The 20638-nt window shown below is 42.6% G+C and overlaps 1 protein-coding gene across 6 annotated transcripts in view; it reads right to left on the reverse strand.

Moving 5' to 3' along the window:
* EXOC2 (exocyst complex component 2) overlaps positions 1-20638 on the reverse strand; it is a 155590-nt gene that overhangs the window by 45476 nt on the left and 89476 nt on the right. For all 6 annotated transcript variants that reach the window (XM_082414831.1, XM_082414832.1, XM_082414833.1 and 3 more), the window contains exons 13-21: positions 19319-19443; positions 13662-13727; positions 13331-13488; positions 12838-12959; positions 11680-11741; positions 5371-5451; positions 5045-5104; positions 4301-4362; positions 2704-2770 (exon numbers count right to left, since the gene is read on the reverse strand). In XM_082414831.1, the coding sequence (XP_082270957.1) occupies positions 2704-2770; positions 4301-4362; positions 5045-5104; positions 5371-5451; positions 11680-11741; positions 12838-12959; positions 13331-13488; positions 13662-13727; positions 19319-19443 (803 nt within the window). The remainder of the gene's footprint in view (positions 1-2703; positions 2771-4300; positions 4363-5044; positions 5105-5370; positions 5452-11679; positions 11742-12837; positions 12960-13330; positions 13489-13661; positions 13728-19318; positions 19444-20638) is intronic.

A 20638-nucleotide genomic window follows, 5' to 3' on the forward strand; every position in this document is an offset into this window, starting at 1 on the left:
GCCTTTTGTGATCATCAACAAATATAATTAAAAGGCCCAGGAATTATTACAGTGCTTTCGAAGCAATGAAAGGTCGTCAGTGGCCTGAATGACTCTACGGACAGGAAGTGGCGGCTACAAGAAGCCTGAAACAAGTGCGCTGTGCGTCTACTCCTCGCCCACGTTCCGTGTTCAAACCGCGTGAGGTGGGCACCAGGAGGTGGCACGTGAGGCGGGGGGAGGCCAGACCCCTGCCCACACCTAACTGTCACTGTTATGTGGCCCTCGTAAAGCGTGTGACATAAAGTCACCGTGCCGCTTCATCAGCCACTCTGAGCAGTGGCATCCCAAATATCTCAACTGGCCTCTCAGCCCCACGATCAATCCTTAATTACCCTCCAGGCACCGCCTCCCAGCAGCCCACCCCAGCCTGCCACACCTTCTCTGCCCTCTTCATTAATTAACTCTGGTTGATTTTTACCCTTGTAATCTGAATGGTTCTTCCCCAAGAACGGAAAAACTATTTGAGTGATTTGAAGTCTTACTCTTAGTAAGTGTATTTTTTCCTCAAATATAACCAATCACAGGAAACAAAAGTGGGAAGAAAACCTGACAAATAATCAAATTCTTAAAATTGAATGACTCATCAAAAGCTGACAAACACCTCAGATGAATACCTATGTTTGAAAATAACAAGTCAACCTATCCACGGCAGCACCTGCAGCCTGAGGACCCCTCGGCCTCATGGACTGTTCCGGCTGCTGCCCAGCGTCTCTGTGATGCGGCCATCAGGCCACCCTCCGTGGCAAGCCCGAGGTTCTTCTGTCATAGGCAGCAGACCAGCAAGCGGACCAGAAACCTAGCCCTCTTTCTTCCCACCTCTCTGCTGAGCCCACGTGCCACGTGCCTCTGCAGGTGCCTCTCTGCTGGATAACAGAACAAGACCCTAAGAAGATCTCAATTACCTGGACCAAATCTAACACGGTATCATCCAATGGGGAAAAACACAGGAACTGAATTTGGTACCAAATTTGGAACAATTTCAGGAGAGTGAAATGGGACAGAGAAGGTCCAGTGACCAGCAGAAGCAAGTGCGAAGCATGCAGGGCTCTGGGTGACAGAGGAGAGGAGGCGAAGGCGTGGCTCTGGGGGAGTCGGGGGCTCAGAGGAGAACCACTGCCCAGCAAGCCGTGTTAGCTCAAGAAGGGAACATGTGAGCCCACGGCAGCTGCTCCAAACACTGGGAAGATAGTCATGTAGAAATGAGGCTTGTCCCAAAAGCCCCAGAAGAAGCGTGGTTGGCCAGACAGGCAGCAAGGCCTTTCTCCACTGAGAAGATCCTTCCTCGCATGTCCTTCCCTCCCATTCACAGTGGAAGAACGGTTTGAACTCACCACATGGCCCTCCTCGGCTGCCACTCATCCCTGACCCAGCGCAGGCAGCTGCCCCTCGGCCATCCACACGCCCTCCTACGAGGCCTGGCTTCTGTCTGACCCGGCCTGATGTTCTGTCAGTCTGCGATACCGTTCAATATTCCTTTGCTTAAACGCGCTCTCCCACCTGTCCCTGGATTTCCTTCTCTGATTCTTCCTTCTCAGGGAACTTCCAGGCTCTCTGCCTCAGGCTTTCCCTTAAATACTGGCACCACCAATATTATTTTTATATATTTGGCCCTCCTCTCCTCCTACTGTTTTCCCTAGTATTCTCATCCACTCCCAGGCCTTACACTGCTGACTCACAAATCTGTACCTAGATCTCTCTCCTGGGGTCCAATCACCCACTAGACATCCCACCTGAACGTCTCTCATTCAACACATCTGGTCCCAAACTGAATTTTTAATCTTTCTTTAGAAACTATTTTCTTCCTGAATTCTCTTCATGAACAGTACTGTTATCTACCTAGTCACCCAAGTAATTAAACCTACAATAGCTTTTTAAAAAAAATTACTTTGATTAAACTCTATTTTTCCTAATATAACAAATCCTTATTTAGGAATTCATACTTATAATAACTGTAGAAATTATATATGGCAGGAAATTTAGTTCACATGTTTTCTTTCTTGAGAGGTACATACACATACACACACATCATTCAAGCTAATGACAAACCAGAGAGGGTTGTTTTTTGTTTTTGTTTTTGTTTTTCAAGGATAGCTGGAGTTTGAATTTCAACAGCTAAATTTACATATAGGATAAAGTGTATGTGTGAATCATCGCTAAACACATGCATATGTTTAAAATATATGTGTTTATAGAAAAGGTGATTTGGTTTTGGTTTTGCCATGGAATTTTGTGTTCAAATAAAATGCTATTAGGGAACTTAACAACAACAACAAAAAAAAAATAGAGAAAAGCAGAGCTTCTCTGTTTAAAGAGGGAAAATGCGGAGAAACGGTGCCTGTCCTTTGCCTCCTCTCCAGCTTTCAAGCACCAGGGTACCACACTCAGGATCTCCACACGATGCAGAGAGGAGATGGAACTACTTAAGCTGCAACTTCAGCTAAAAGATTTTTCAGTGTGGAATATTTACAAAATTATATTTTTACTAAAACTTTCACAAAATAAAACACAGCTCCAAAGTAAGAGTAGCATGCTATAGGAGTAATGTGGTAACAAAGTATTAATAATTTAGACTGTTATGAAACAGTCATAATGACATGTTTTATAAAAAAAATGACGTTTTACTTTCTATTTATCATCTTAATTATTTATGATCTTACTTACAGAAGTCAAACTAAAGTCTTCATGGATACTTCCAAACAAATCAGGAGAAGAAACGTCAACGGAGAGACTGAATAGAGAAGCAAGTAAGAGAACAAGTTAAAGCACTAAAATTAAAAATGGTAACATAATGTTATATGTCAATTATGCCTCAATAAAAAATGCAATGAAACCTATGTAAATTTGACTTTAAAACCTCTTGGTCAAAAATCATATAACTTTCTGTAATATTTAACACCTAACAGCTCAAAGTAGACACTGTGGACTATCTATTAACATGGGCCACGTAAAATGTGCTTTTGGGGTCTTCCCAATAATTTAATTTCTAGGTATAGACTCTCATAACTGAAATGTTTTTGCCCATCAGAATCTAGAGGGGACTTTTTCAAGCTCACGTTCATAGTAAATGACTTGAGGTGAGCTGAGTTAGGAAATTAGTTAATTTCCTAACAAGTGACCAGACACAGAAAGCTGCAGGGGAGGAAACACCAAAGACCCACTGATTAATTTACAGATACAGCAGAATCGCAAGTAACACCTTAGCAGGATTCCTTTTCTTTAAATCTAACCAACTGATTTTAGAATTCATATGGAATAGATAAACATATAAAATAAGTTTAAAATAAAGAAGCAATAAAAGGATACCAATCTGAAAAACATTAAAAAAAAAAAAAACCAAACTACTGATAATTAAAACAACAAACACTGATAGGAAACATTAGTGAATGAATAGAACAGAAGATAAAGTTCAGAAATACCTTCACTACATATTAGAATTCAATGATGTAAGGAAGAGAAATTGTAACAAAACAAGAAGACAAGACTTATTTAATCCAAAACATCAGGAAACTGATTAACAATACAAATTCCTGGTAAATTAATGTGCTAATAAACATATAAAGAGCAAAGAAAAACTAGAACAACTAAATATTTATTAGGTCTCAGAGAGGTAAGTGTCTTATATACTGAGAGGCAAAAACCATGGAAAACATGGAAACAGACAAACATGCAAAAAATTCCAGTTGTCAGTTATAGATTTAAGAGGCATTTATTTCAGTATCATCTGTGTCAGAGAGCATAAACCTTAGGTACACAGAAATTACAGGTGCCAAACAGTCAGAAAAATTAGGTTTAAAAAAAATCCCAGAGAGCAGCATTATAAAAGAATTATCACATGGATTTGGAAATATCAGGAATCGAGATGTGTCCTCTGGAGCTCAACTAACCAAGAATGGCCCAGACAGTGTCCCTTTAACAGGAGTGCCGGGGCAACCCCCTGCACCAGAACCACAACAGCTATCAACGAGGAGTCACGCATTTTAACTCCCTATTTTATTATTTATAAACCCTGTTCCTCTGGATAATCAGTAAGCTAATCGTGTGCTCAGTTTGCTCAATGTGCCTCTAGTAAAGGTGAGACAAGCTCAGAAGATGAAGAAATTGTGGAAAGAATACAGGCCAAATATATAAAAATGTAATTCATATGACTACTTGCTCTGTCTTATTGGAAGTCCCAGGGTATAAGACCAAACACAGAACAAGAGTCTGTATTTTCAATCCCGGTAAACGCATCGGTGAGGCTACTCTCAGCTCTACTTACTGTGCAGTATCTACATCGGCATCAGGCTTGGTGCTCAACTGTTCCAGACAGTATATAAAAACCTAAGTCAAAAATAAGACGTTTCAGTGGTATGAACGCTTAGATACTAATCTATTTGGACATTGAAGATAATTTTACATAAATAACCAGAAATACGGCGTTATCTCCATTAAGTGGTATGTATGCATATATACCTTCTGTAAGTGATAGACTGTATGTCCCACATATAGAGTATATATTCACACACACATAAAAGTATGTAAGCACTGGGAACACACATCTCAATGTATAACGCTAAGTGATAAAAAAAATTTAAAGCACCTATATTCTGATCCCATTGTTAAGTTCTTGAATGTATTTTATTTCCTTCCTCTCACTCATTCACTCATGCGTTCAACTGGGTTTATGTGCCCACAAGGCACTGGTCCCAAAGAACCTGGAGCTCTAGGTACAATGTAAACAACTGTCATGTCATTTAATCTGTGCTCTAACAGATATATACACACAGAGTACTGTGAGAACACAAAAAAGGGGAGCATAATAAAAATGAGTTATTGGGGTACTGCTAAGCAAGTTGGAACTAGTCTTACCTTGAACTTATTTACCATAAACTATTATGTTCTCAGACAAGAAGAGAAAAAGAATACATATTTAATGTCTGCTATACACTGATTATGAGTAGTAGGGAAGACTAATAATTTGCATTATTTCAGGCTTCAGGGCATCAGTGCTTTCACAAAGTACCTGCATGATATTGACGCTTAGTTGGCAAACCTCTTCCTGGGTTTTCGGTTGTTGAAAGACCTGTAAGGAAGAATGAGAATTGTTGTACTTGGCTAAGAAAACTTTTTGTTTATAAAGTTTGATAGAAGAAGTTAACATGTGGGAAAGTGCGTCCAGTGTGGGCCACCTGACTCTGAAAGGGGACAGGAATGGAGAGCTGGTCTCGGGCCGAGTGACTGTGGCCTGAGTGACAGGGCAGCAGCTCTGGCATTGCAATAACCCAAACCTGCAAGGGGAGCCCCCGGCTGCCTGGCCCCCGACACGGACAGCTGCTCTCAGACACTCACGCTGGCTTCTCCGGGCTTGCACTCCAGGACGTCTCGCAGAGACTGCAGCGAGTGCACCACGCAGCGCTCAAACTGGCACGGCTGCAGAAGACAAAAGCAACAGGACCTGGGCATGCAGACCCCGAGCAGAAGCAAACTCGGCCCCGACGCCCAGATTTCCAGACGTGCGGAAAGGGATGGAGTCACACACAGCCTCCCCGCCACCCGGACCTAGACCTGGCATGTTCTGCACTTGATATTTAAAGACCACGAATCTTGACAGTTGGAAGCACATCTAATTCAACTAGACTAGAAGTTGGGTAGAATGAGAATTTTTCTTCAAAATTCTACTCTCCTGAGAGGCAGATGCCGGGATGAAGCACAGACGTAACATACTCTGGGACGAGCTCCATCTCCCGGGCCTTCCTCATCTCCCAGGGGACGCTAGTACGATGACCCAGAGGAAGGCCGACACCTTTCATTCCAAACCATCTCTACAGTCACCTTCTATGTCCATCAAGTCAGAAATGAAACCTGAAAATATGTCCAACAAATGGGCTTCAGGATGAGTCTGAATGAGCCCTAACTACACCTCCTCGTGCCAGGCCCACTCCAGGGGACGGTGACACGTGTTCTCGTTACGTGTACATTCTGGGATGGAGTCGACAAAACTGTCACTTTTACAAAAAAAAAGTACAGAAATAACATAAGTGGACTGCAGAGTAGGGTCAGTGGCATGAAGAGAACGAGCGGGCACTCAGAGGAAAGCTGACGGAGGGGCTCTGCCCTACACAGGAGACGCCCCTGAGCCAGTGACAACATCCAAGCTGAGACCAAGGGCAAGAGGGGCCGCCCGCGGACAGAGGCAGGAGCGGCCTGGAGGCGCCGAGTCACCACCACGGGCCAGAGCCTGGTCGAGCCTGCGCGGGGCAGGGCAAGGCTCAGTTCAGCTGAACCAGCTCTGGGCAAAATCTGCTTCAATTACTAAAAGAACTCAGGGAAAAATCGAACAGAAAAAAAGACACACCTGTATACAAACCAAAGAAAGACAAGTTTACTCTCTCACAAAAAGGAATCCAGGCTTAAGGAAAACTAATAGCACCTCAACTTAATGTCATTTTAATACTGCACTTTGGAGCCACCAGAGGGCACCATAAAGAACATGCAAAAGTCTAAGTGCAGAGAAAGAAGGTTGGGGGCGGGGGCAGGGGTAGATGTGAGAGAAAATACCGCCTACAGAAAGTAAAGTGTCAAAGTCCTGGTAGACACCGGCCTTACGAACCCACCTACCTGCCCCAGAAGGTAGGAAAATCTAAGATGTTACAATAATAACACTGGGAATTCAACCCCAAATCCAATGGCAGGAAGTTCAATGTTCCTGTTCCTGTGCCATTTCCTAACTGTCTTGCCTTAGAATGTGAACAGAGAGCCCGGAGGGCACTGCCAGTGGGAATGGGAGCACATGAGTCTACACAGCTGTGATTTCTCTTTTCTGAAAAGAAAGAAAAGGCACTATCTCTGCATTTTGTCAGTGAATCACCCAAGCTGGCTGATTATAAGTTATCACATATCATTCCAGTTATTCTGAAAGGAGAAAATTCTCAGAATTATCCAAACTGAAAAAAGGCAGAAAACATTTTCAACATGAGTGGAAAACAGGATGCTCTCCAACGAGCTGTTTCAGACACTCAGCTGAAAGCATAGTCATGGGGGCAAAGCTCATGTGCATTTCTTTAACTTGATAAGGACTCACAGGGAAAGAAAAACATCCTTATTTCAAACAAATGGGATCAGTACTATGGAAATGCTAAGAAAATGTAAAGTAGTGTATGTAATAGCCTTTGAGACAACTGACTCTCTGTTCAAAACCTGAGAATTTCAGATGTTAGGTAAACACTCAAAGCTGGACCCTGGACATTGCTCTAAGCCTGGATGTACCTTCCCTCTATTGGGAAGTCTGTGCCCACAGCTGACAGCAGGCTCAGCTCCCAGAGGCCTATGGGATTATTAGCACATTTCTTCAACAACGTCCAGTGAGACACACTGGCTGGCACCAAATCACCCGTAAGTGGCTTTAGATCTCTGGCTTGTGTGTCACCAAACATGAGACTAGCTATTCTATGGTTACAGTTTCTTACCATGTTATAAACTTTAAATTTATTAGAAACAAGTCTCTCCAGTAACCACTCTGAAGGACTTTCATGGGGGCTTATCTTCTACAAACAACCAACCAACCTTAGAGGTGGCTGTTGCCTCATGCGCACACACTGGGGACCCGGATGTGCAGTCACCACACGCGCACACTAGACTCTGTGCACAAAAAACACTAACCTGAAGCCAATACCTATTTTATGACTAAGTTGTTCATATTTTGTTGTTTTTTTTTTTTAATGAACATAAATCCTTGAAAACAGATGCTCTGTTTTCTCAAACTGAACACACATCTTTTTCTTTGCACAAGATGATCTGAAGCTGGTACTAAGAACCCAGGGTCAGGACTGTACTGTCTGCTCTGCCTGGCTTGTTTCATTTGGGGCAGTAATTCAGCGGGGCTGGTCCAGCAATGTCTCTGGCCTGCCATCCAGGCCTGCTGTGATAATTAGGGAAGACAGGGGCATAGGATAGAGTTTTGATAATAGTAAGGCTTTATGTACATTTAAGGTATTTTTATCATAGTGGTCCCAGTATTACAAGTATTAGTTTAGTAAATTAAAATCCTCTGTATGTGTATAAAGCTTTGTAGGTTACAGCTTTTTTCTACAGCATCTCATTTAATCGTAACCGACAACACTGTGAACAAACATTCCGCTTCTTTAACTAGAGGCAGAGAGGTTAAGTGGCTTCTGAAGATGGCACGGCTACTGAGACAGAACTGAGGACGTAACCGGACCAGACACTGAAGCAGCACAGGGCCTTCCCTCCACACCAGTGCCGCCCAACACAAGTGCAGTGTAAGCCACAAACACACGTCATGTACGTAATCTTAGATTTTCCAGGAACCACAATAAGAAAAGTAAAAGAAAAACCTAAATTTTAGTTCATAACGTGTAATATATCAAAGCATTATTTCAACATGTAGTCAATACAGAAAGTTGAGATATTCTTTTCTTCTGTACTTGTTTCTTTCTTTGGAGTCTGAAGCTGTGTGCCAAGTGGCTGCTGTGTTGGATGGCACAGTCTGCTCCACACCTCCCTCCTCTAAATATTGGGTGGGCCAAAAAGTGCCTTTGATTTTTAAGTAAAAATAAAAGACACATTTTTCATTTTCACCAAGAACTTTACTGAACAACATATTCACCCTTTTGTTCCACTACCTTCTGCCATTTTCAGGCAACTTCATAATTCCATCTTCCCAAAACTTCTTATCTTTTTGAGCAAAGAACTGTTCCAGGTGCCTTTCACACTCTTCCAGGGAATTGAAATTTTTTCCATTAAGAGAATTATGTAAAGACCGATAAATGAAAATCTGAAGGTGCAATGTCTGGTGAATACGGCAGATGAATCAGAACTTCCCAGCCGAGCTGTAACAGTTTTTGCCTGGTCATCAAAGAAACATGCGGTCTTGTGTTATCCTGATAGAAGATTATGAGTTTTCTGTTGACTAATTCTGGATGCTTTTCATAGAGTGCTGCTTCCAGTTGGTCTAACCGGGAGCTGTACTTGTTGGAATTAATCGTTTCGTTTTCTGGAAGGAGCTCATAATACAGGACTCCCTTCCAGTCCCACCATACACACATTATTTTCTTTGGATGAAGACCGGCCTTTGGTGTGGTAGGTGGTGCTTCATTTCACTTGCCCCATGATTTCTTCCGTTCCACATTATTGTACAGTATCCACTTTTCATCGCCCGTCACAATTTGTTTTAAAAACTGAACGTTTTCATTACGTTTAAGTAGAGACTCGCATGCGGAAATACAGTCAAGAAGGTTTTTTTCGCTTAACTTATGTGGAACCCAAACATCAAAGCAATCCACATAACCAAGCTGGTGCAAATGATTTTCCAACACTTGATTTGGATATTTTGAGTATGTCGGCTATCTCCCGCGTGGTATAACATTGATTGTTCTCAATTAATGTCTCGATTTGATCACCATCAACTTCAACCTGTCTACCCAACTGTGGAGCATTGTCCGGCGAGAAATCTCCAGCACGAAACTTTGCAAACCACTTTAGACATGTTCGATCAGTCACAGCACCTTCTCCATACACTGCACAAATCTTTTTTTGCATTTTGGTTGCATTTCTATCTTTCTTGAAATAATAGAGCATAATATGCTGAAAATGTTGCTTGTCTTCTTCCATCTTCAATATTAAAATGGCTACACAAAAATTCACCAATTTTGATAAGTCTTTTTTTTTAAATGCACGCTGATATGACAGGTGTCACATATAATCTAACAAAATTGTTTCAAATGAAGTTAAACACAACTAAGTGCTACTAGAGCCATCTTACGGAGAAAACCGAACGAACCTTCCGGCCAACCCAATATTTAGTTATAGGATAGTTTGTGTTTAAACATAAATACTTGTGAAAAATAAACCAAATAAATCAAAACAAATTTTTATTAAAATTAAATCCTTTAAAATATAATTACAGGGACCTCCCTGGTGGTGCAGTGGTTAAGAATCCGCCTGCCAATGCAGAGGACATGGGTTCGAGCCCTGGTCCGGGAAGGTCCCACATGCCGTGGAGCAACTAAGCCCGTGTGCCACAACTACCGAGCCTGCGCTCTAGAGCCTGTGAGCCACAACTACTGAGCCCGTGTGCCGCAACTACTGAAGCCCAAGCGCCTAGAGCCCGCGCTCTGCAGCAAGAGAAGCCACCGCAATGAGAAGGATTCGCACTGCAACGAAGAGCCGCCCCTGCTCGCCTCAACTAGAGAAAGCCCATGCGCAGCACTGAAGACCCAACGCAGCAAAAAATAATAATAAGATTTAAAAAAATATATATATATAATTATGACTTATTAAAAATAAATTTCCCTAATTTCAAGCATGATTTAATTTACAAAAATTTGGAAGTAAGCACTGCTGTTCCAAACACACACTTGTATAGCTTTGTATGAACTTAAGAAAGAACCTTGAACTTCGGAGGAAAAGAAGAATTTCAACTTGTCAAAAATTCCCCAACTGAGATTGGGATTGACATATATATACTAATATGTATAAAATGGATAACTAATAAGAACCTGCTGTATAAAAAAATAAATAAAACAAAATTAAAAAAAAAAATTCCCCAACTGTCAGAGGAAGGTTGTGGACAAGCACACAAATTCAAGGACGTGAAGAAATGTTACAGGGGATGGTTGCTCCTCAACAACCTGAGCCCCACTACTTTGTAAATGTGGGCAAGTCAGGCCGTTTTATTCTACTGTACCTGTCTACTAAGGTAAGGCAGAAACTGCTGGGGCCAGGATTGTGGTCTGCTGAAAAACTACATTTTTTCCAGCCTCTGTTGCAGACGGGGTAGACACGTGGATAAATTATGGCCAATTAGATGTAAACAGAGTTGTCAGTTGTGGCTCCTGGGAAAATGCTGGACCTCCCTGCTGACAGGAGTAAGGCTGTGGTGGCTGGAACTGCAGTGGCCATCCCATGTCATGAGGCCATCCTGAGAGAGGAGCCACACTAAGGGTCACAAAGCAGGAGTCGGAGGAGCCCTGGACACTGCCCGTACTACATGACAAAGCTGCCACACCAGTCCCAACCTCTATAGTGGGAGAGAAAAAGGAAATGCCCCCTTGTTTTAAGCCACTGAATGTTTTAACCTTGCCTGACACCCACATACAGGTTGCTGCGGGATCCATGGGACAGACTCGAAAACATGAGAACTCACGAAACTCTAACACTAACACTATTTTCAAGGGGATTCTGAAAATCTCAAAGCCCCGTCTGAAAAGAGCGAACAGACCATGGTTTTAACTGCCCACCTGACCCCTGCATGCGTCTGGAGAAGTTCGCTGTTGCCTGTTTTGCCTTAGGGCCCAGCAACAGCACTGGTTTCCTATCCTGCTTTTCTGAAAAATTCAAATTGCTGGGTAACTTAGAATTACATTAAAAAATGTAACTCAACAAAAAACAGTTAAGAGTCACAGAATGAAGAAAGATCACTCTAAAGGGGGATCCATTATTTTTACTAATTTTTAAATACCTGTGGTTAGTGTTAAGCAAAAATGACTCTGAGAAGGAAAACTTTAAGAAGTTTGCTTTTCCATTTCCAGAAACGTTTTAGAGTTGCAATAGAGAGCATACGCTCATTATCAAAGTAAGTCAATTACTTTGAATATAACAGACACTAATGATTAATCACCGAAAAGAATTTGAACTTACTAGGGACGTCAGGCCTTCACTGTCGACAACCCAGTCTTCCTTTTCAGCCAATCTCTTTACTTCTACAGGGAACACAAGTACACGAGCGCGTCTTATTATAATTATCTCACTGAACTTCAGAGAGATAAAAATGCATAAAGGTTATGGTTTTGAATTGTTTTATATAAGTTTGTAAAAAAATCAGTGAAAGTAGGGAGAGAATATAATTCTGGTAGACTCAAGGATTTAAATGTGTACCACTCACTGGATTTTTCTAATACAACATTAATGTAAATAAAATTGTCTACTGTGTAGCCCAATCTGGAGAATGCTGGGCTAGGCTCAGTGATAGCTTCAGACAACAACTTAGTAGTCATTCAGCACTCCTGATAATATTGAACAGGTACAATATAAGACACACGGCACTTTCCCCTAACATTTCTGATGACCAAAGCGGACTCTCTCTCCGTCCTGTATGCTCCCGACGATGACAACGCGATCCCCACGGCGGGAAGGACACGACTGGCGCACACCTGAGGGCTCAGCCCCGGCCTGGGCCAGGGGCCGGTTCTGTGCAGACACAGCCTGCCTACAACAAATTCCTTGGGACAGAGACAAACGGCTTGCACCTTTCACAACAATGTTCTTGATTGTTTTTGAAAATGTTTAATAACCCAAAAGGCTGCTTTGTAAAGATAACCTTTATTGTTTATGACTATATGCAGAAATCCTGAAAACTCTATAAAAGTATAAAGAAAATGAACACCTATAACTTCTGCGGCAAAGAGAAACTGTTAACAGTCTTTCTTCTGATTTTATGCTGATATTTCTAAATCTAAAATTTTAAATATATATATTTTCAAAATTGGGATCATACTTTTATACACATTTTATATTCTACTTTTTCCACTTAACATTTTCCATAAGGATGTTCTTATATTCTTAAATATTTTTCAAGTATACCCATCTTAATTTATATATGGTCTGGCATCTCAAAGTAAGTAGATTTGAAAAGTTTCAAAAAAGGAAAAAAATTATATTGAGCAGCTATAGACAGTCTGAAATACTCAGATTTCTATAAGAGCATCTTTCATGTTTTTAAGGATTTGGAAGCTGGAAAGAAGTGGCATGTGCAAATAACTGTTGTCTAGCCAATGTCATCAGTTTTTCTCAACATACCTTCCGCTGTGTGCTGCAGTGTAACCGCCACACAACGCACTCGAAGATCCAAGATGAGGTCCTGGATCGTCTGTAACAGGTCATTAGGAATCTCAAGGGCAGTCAAGGATTCATAAGTAAGCCTGTAGAACAAACACAGCAAAACAAATGTCAGCAGAGCGGGATCTGGAAGCAATTCCCGACATCATTTTGGCCAACCTGCAACGATTCACGATGGTGCTTGTAAGCTACAGCGTTATGTTGAAAACATGGGGAAAGTAAGCCCATTAACAGGGATAACATCACAGTGACACTGAACTAAATAATGAAAAAGGTGACATTCTCATCAGACAAAAGCACCAGCGAGGTCTAAGAGCTTAGTTATCAGATGACACACGGGAAACAGTGGACACAAAAGGAGAGAGTAAAATTCTGTGTTGAGTGTATTAAAAATCATATCCCACACTGAGTGTGTGGCTTTTCCCCCTTTTCCGGAGAACACGCCCACATTTACCTGAGAGTCTGGATGGCGTGAGCGAGCCCCTGCCCAGAGAGCTCGGCCTTCACTTCCCAGCCTCTGCACTGCCGCCCTCCGCCCTCCGCGTCGCTGAGCGGGAGCAGGGCCCCGCGGAGCAGCTTCACCAGACAGTGCATTACTTCTTGGATCATTTTCTAGACAATAATGAACAAGCAAAACTACATTAAAAGGCATCAACTTGATTAAATCAACTGGAAGAGTCGGCCTGCGCAAGACAAATGTCTTCAATGTAGGTCAAGGTCTCTAGTCACCTTGGTTGAGAAAACCCTACCCCAAGAAAAAGTCTACATACCTATCCTTCACTCACCTTAAAATCATTTTGTCTTTGCCTTACATTCTTTGATCTTTCAATATGGCCTGACTTCTCAGCAGTCTTAAAAATTAAAAAAAAAAAAAAAAATTAGTTGTCTTTAGAAATAATTTATAAAAAAAAGAAATGCTTTAGCAGTTGTATGTAAAGAAAGCATGAAATACAGTCACAACGTGATTAAAGGAATGTATAAGAAGGAATCTAAGTTTCTGATTAAAGGATGGCTAATTAGAACACCCTTCTTATTCCAACAAGAAGCTGTTCATCTTCCTAAAACCTTTAAGTACAACTCTCATAAATAAACCTAAGTATTAAACTGAAACTTTCTGTAGGTGAATTTCACATGCTGTTTTCATCCACAGTTTTCTATAGTTAAGCCTACAGGCATTCAGTCCACGATGCCGCCCCAGCACCACTTCCCGGGCGGTGGGTGCAGAAACGAGAGGAGCAGACGCTCTGGACAAGTGTCCGGACGCCTGTGGACACCCCGCTCCACTCCTCCCGATAGTTTTCGTGAATATGAGCATTAACGCTGGCATTTTATTTTTAAAAAATTACACATCACTGCTCTTCTTCCAGGGGCTTTACAGTCTAATTTAGGAGGGAATGTATTCTAGAATTGATTGTTATCTGTTTACTGATAGCCATGTTTTCCTCTGATTTCTCTTTCTCCTTAATGTGTAGAAGACCACTTTACACTGATTAAAAGAGAAATCTGTTCCACTGGATTTCAGTTAACTTTTTATTACCAAATTTTCTAACAACTAAATATTATTATACAGAATGTCCTAGCAGGGCAAACTTAGGGAACTTTCCAAAGGAAGAAGTAATCACAAAATGGTACAATGTAAAAGAAAATTCAGATACTTCACCAACATAATGTAAAAGTTACCCTTTAAAGGTAAGATACTGGTATATTTGGTTAGAGAACTTTCTAGTTAGGAACAACTACATTATAAATAATTATGACATTGACGCCAAGGTAATTTAAAAACACTTCAAGGAATGCCATTTCTATGTAAGGTATAAGCTAGAGAAACAGGGTGGAGAGTCGGTCTACAGGACCAACACCACTGACGGGAAGGAGTAAGACAAGGATATGGGTCGCTGACGTCTTCAGCAAAGTATCAGACACCCTGACAGAAGAGGCCAGCACACACACACACACACACACACACACACACACACCTCTTCCGGAGCTCATTTACACTTACGTGCAGCTTTTATCATTTTTTTCTTTGTAGAGATGCGCTTTAAAAAGAATTTAAGTTTAGTTTTTAAAAAAACTAAACCCCAAATTCACAATAATAATTCAATAAGCAAATTTCTAAGTTCACTGGCCAACAACCATCAAAATTCTTTGTATACCAGGATTTACAGAAATTGATGCTTTTTAGGACAAACAAGAAGTAACTGAAGCGTTTTAGAGCTGCAATGAGGCATGACCAGAGGGGCTCATGTCGGAGTTTGACCAGCTACAAAGACGAGAGACACAGGGCGAGGTGTGGGGAAAGGGGTAGAGTCCCCTGCCCTCTGCAGGTGGGACACTCTCCCCAACCTCCACATGTCCTTTGGGGGTTTTATGGAGGCTTCATTAAGTAGACATGGTTGATTAGATCACTGGCCACTGGTCACTGAACTCAGCCTCCGGCCCTTCTCCCCGAGGTCTGGCGGTGGGACTGAAAGCTCCTACCCTCTAAACACAGGGTTGGTCCTCCAGACAACTAGCCCCCATCCTCAGGTGGGAGACACTCATTATCACAACAAAAGGCATCTTTTACCACTCCTCACTTAGGAAGTCACAGTATCAAGAGTGAGCAAGATCAAATATATATTTCTTATTATAAATCACAAGATCACCGTTCCAAATTTACATCTCCAGCCCAAATCTTTCCTCTGAGGTCCAAATTTGAATTTCAGGTTGCCTACTTGGTGTCTGCAGAAGGCCTGGGCAGAACAAGGTGAAACGGTGGTGCTTCTGGGTCTGGAGTTTGCTGGCCTCCAGCTGGGAACTGCAGGGTCTCCAGTGTGCTGACTGCGGACTTTGGGGCTTGCTACCCTCCACAGTCACACGAGCCAACTCCTTAAGAGTAAAGCTCATTCTCTTTATATTATACACGGTTGGAAACAGAGCCAACACCCTATTGGTTGTTTTTCTGAGCCCTGGCTCACTGTGCTGTGGAGGACGGATGGGAAGGGCCTCTGGAAGAAGGTGTCATCTGTCCCCGGGAAGGGTCAAGCCCATACAAACCTGCAAGTGTCCTGTCAGATGGGGTCTTTTCTGGTTGTATCTGCTGTAGTACCTAATGCTGAATTTTTTATACAATGGGCTTGTTCAATGGGAAGATTATTTCACAGTCCTTTGTTCTGTGAAATATTTTTGAATCAAAAGAGTGAAAATCAATTGCTTAAAAAACGTCATACCAAAATTTAGGTTAAACTTTGCCAGAACAATTCTGCCCACCAAACAGGTGCTAATGCACGCGTGACGACACCTACTGGACAGAATAACTGTTTAAATGTCGAGGGCCTGTCGCCAAACATAAAAGAAGTGGAGAGGGTAGGGGAACTACCTGTAAGGCATACCTCTTGCAATTGTTAAAAAAATCGTTACTTATTGTTTTAATCTGATGAAGAGTTGAACATCTCCAACATGCTGAATTATGTACACTTTGCCCTACTTTTAAAAGAAAATTTAATTTTGGAACAGAAAGTACATTTTAATGTACATACTATGAGTTATGCAATTTTTAAACATGCTGATTCCTAAAGTTTAAAAATTATTTGGATACTTTAAAAGTTTTCACCTCAAAATACACTATATTTAAAATATATCTAAAGGTAAAATCTTAACCTACTATTAACCATTTTGCTAGCTAAAAACCTTAACTCTTTCCTGCACACACAGACCAAAACTACTTTGTGGTAAGACCAACGGCTAGATCGCACTGTTTTGATTCACATGTGTTACTTCACATGGCCTTGACTGGTCTGAAGAACTATTTGTTAAACTGTTGGAAACTCCATCTAAATCTTTTAAGAGATGAACTTGAAATAAAACAAAACAGTTTTACAACAAGAGAAAATAAGAAATTCCAAGTAAATCGTGTTTAAATGTTAGAGAGCTTTCTTGTATGAGACTGAAACCCTGGAACTCTTCCCAATATTAACTTAATTAAGTCTCTGGATCTCACTCATGACATGATGGCACCCTGTCCTAACTCCTCCATTCCTTCCACTGTCCTCTGGTGTCTTTCTGGCTTTTCAATAGAGGGTCACTTAGTTTAAAAACATGCCCAAATCTGTAGAATGAATTACACTTAATAATTATTACCATAAACTTTTAAGAAAAGTTTACGAGTATAAACAGTTAGAAATTCCACAGGCACACCCAACTCAGCACAACTGATCACAATGATTTTCCAGTGCTGTGACTCCTGAGCTCATTTATTCCTCATCTGCAACCAAACACTTCATTTAGACGTTTACACAACTAGGTATATAACCTGTGAGAAGGAGAATACCTTCCCTTTTCACTAAATCATCTCAGATCAAAAAACCCTAAAAAGATGCAAGATGAGGCAACTAGTGTCCGTGCGTGGGGGCCACCTCCAGAAACCGCTCCAGTTGGAAGGAAAAGACTCGGCTGGAAACAAGGCTAGGTCTCCAGCCGTTTCCTGGGTCCTGCTCCCGCCGATGCGAGCACCGGCCTCGGCAGCACTCAGCACGCCTCTGCTCTGCATCAGCCCCACACTTCTCGCCACTGCTAAGCCTTGCTCACGAAGCACCTACTGCGTGCCAGGCCAATGACGCTGCACATGCTGGAATAAATATTTACTCCAGATAAGAAGAGCAAATTCTCATTTATCTCCCCGACACTGTTACAAGCACTTCACTTAATATTAACTCATCTAATTCGCAAACCATCCCCCTGGAAGTAGGCTGAGAAGTAGCGGTATCTGCCCAAGGTCACAGCCGGTACGCGACACACACTGGGCGTCCTCCTCTAGCCCTGGCGCTCCGCCAGAGACGCGGTGGACGCAGCTGTCCAGCACTGGCGTGGAAGCAGCTCCCCGTTCCCGTCTCACACGAGCTCTGCTTCAGAGGGAGCAGGTAAGAGGGGGAGGGTACAACACGGCAGCAGGGGGTGGCTGTCCCCCACTGCAGCAAAAGGCAAGAAACCCAAACCTTCCCCACCACAGAGGCCGCCACTCTCATCCAGCTGCCATGAACAAAAATGCGGGCTGATCGGGCACGTCTGAAAGCACAACGCTGAGAAAACTTTTTTCAGGACACCTGAAGGCACTCTCTTCTTCAGGCAGCAATGAAGGCCAGCCAAACTCTACACATATTTTACGGAAGACTGACTTCCTCTGTACAGTTAACTTTTCAACAGAGCTTTTGTATAATAACCAGGTAATACAAAATGGACATGAAAGAGTTGTGAGGTATGTTATTTATTGCTATAATATTTGAATGTGTCAGTAACTGATATACTGCTGAAATTAACGGAAGAAAAAAATACAGGGATAACTCATGCTTAAGAGACAGGTTTTCTGCATGAAGGAGTCTGTTTTTTGCATGCACTGTTGTTTTTCTGTTTTTCATGTACTAAGCAAATTTTATGGTTTAGATAACTAACCTTTCATTTAAACAAACATCTAGGGATCTACCACATTAAAAGGAAAAGAGATAGTGGCAAACTTCTTTAATGGCGGCATGAGCATATATTCGTGGTCAAAGGAGACTGGATGGATCTTGGAGGACCAAGACACCCACCACCTTCTGTCAAACTGCAGAGGTGTCCTTGGTGTAAAAGAGCAAAAACAGTTTTGTGCTGGCAAGTGCACTACCCCCAGGAAGACCCCGCCTCTCCCAGCTTCCCCAGGGCTGTGAAGAGTCTCCTCGGAGATACGAAACCAGAGCTGTCCTCTCCTGAGCCACCAGACCTCCAGGCAAAGGGCCTCAGAGTCTATATTCTGGGACCTGGAGGCCTGTCATGGGCACTTGACGTGAGACAACTGAGTGACGAGTCCGAATCTGTGTGCTACACACAAAAGTCAAGAGTCGTTACTTTACGCTCGTAATTTCTGTGCTCCAATTATACATGATTAGGACACTAAGTACACGTGCAACTTGTGAGAATGTAAAGCCTTAAACAACTTCTCCAGGCTGATCACATAGGGGCCAGAAAACAGGATCTTCAAGTTCTTTCCAACTGGGAAGCTCCCTCTCACTTGAGACCCACGTGCAAGATGCAAACATTTGATCCCTGTTGTATCACTTGTTCGTCATCAACTGCACGACAGTTTCATCCACCACATGGCCTGACTGGCATTATACTCAATTCAGATTCTTTTATTCTTTAAGCCACTGTTTCCCGGAGCACTCACCCCTGCCTTCTGAGAGAGACCCTCACTATTCTCCTTTACAGTCAAGGACAGTGACCCCCAGAAGAGTTGACTAACTTGTTCAAGGCCATACGGCTATTAAGTGTTAGGGCTTTACAGCATTTTCTACTAATCTTAAAACATCTGACAATACTTAGAGGCTTTGGGCTTCTGAGGCTTTAAAAAAGTCACTTCAAAATCTAAAATTTTTAAGACTAGAAACCCACGACTTAGCTACAACTATAGTCAAATCTGTACACATACCTCACTGAAAAGGCTTCCATTAACATACGAAATCCAGAGTTTCCAGAAGTTGGGCAGCTGACTTAAAACAAGCTTGGTCAATTTTTCAACAAATGCCACCCGGTGGGGAGTTTGGTATCTCCATGCTAAAGAGGAAAAGAATAAAATACTATTAATATCCTTTTGAATCAAGACTAAAAATGTGTTTGAACATACTGCTGCTCCCCCACCTAAAAACGTGTCCCATGCTGTCCCACTTGGGCTGCAGAGCTTTAATCTGCTGATAGACCAGTATTTCCTTTTCCCACCAACTACCAACGCCTGTGGCGGCACAGTGGGCAGAGGGGCCTGCTTGCTCAGCGGGCCTGGGGGGAGCAGGTGGGGCGCGGAGGCAGGACAGGAGAGCTTCACAGAGGAGGGGCTTCGGCTTTCCAACCCTGTTGTCTTCAGGTTGTTGTATTTCTCTTCAAAAAGCCATGCCACAGGCCACCCCATGGCCAGTAACTAACTTGAGGCTCGTACTAACCCGTCAGAAATGCACTCTGCACCCTACATGGTGGAAACTCAGTAAGGAATCACGTTATCATAAAGGAACATATTCAAGCACAATCATGTAATTAAAAACTCCTCCCATAACAAATAAATTTAACAGAAAGTAAAAATACCGAAGCCTCTTGGATTCCACATCGTTTAACGCAATTACTGTAGAAAGTGGGAAACAAGGTCTGACAGACTTCTTGTGGGAAGAATAAGTTCGAGGGAATAAAGGTGAATGTATTAGGTCTGCGAGCACCAACCATTTCCCAATCCCCCCCCTTTATCACCTACAGACCAACTCAACACGGACCGACACGAGCTGCCTTCCAACGGCGGCAGCAGCAGACCTGGTGTGGCCACAGCTCCGGTGTCACGGGCCAAGGACAAGGCAGGAGACAGGACAAGACCTAAAACCTGAAGCTTTAGAAGACCCACCTCATAAGGGTGCAAGCAGCCTCTTACACGGGATCGTCCCCAAAATTAATTTCAAAAGACTAATTTTTTGAAAATTAGTTTCAAAAGATCCATGCTCCTGCAGCCGAACTGACCTCCGGTTTGCATCCCATGCTGGGAGAGCTCATCGGGCTCCCGAGCTCACAGATCCTTGGCCGGGTCTGCGGGGAACACGTGAAAGTGACCCAAGCTGACGAGCCCCCCTTGGTCTGAAGTTGCGACACCCAGGTGCTCTGCGTGCGCACACGTCCCGCATACACACCACCTGCTCCCGAGAGCAGTCGGCACTGGATGCCTCCACCCCAAGGGAATGAGGGAACGCCGCCTTCTCACTACTTAAAACCACAAAAT

This window comes from Balaenoptera physalus (genome assembly GCF_965194825.1).
Source record: "Balaenoptera physalus genome assembly, chromosome: 11".
Classification (NCBI taxonomy): domain Eukaryota; kingdom Metazoa; phylum Chordata; class Mammalia; order Artiodactyla; family Balaenopteridae; genus Balaenoptera; species Balaenoptera physalus.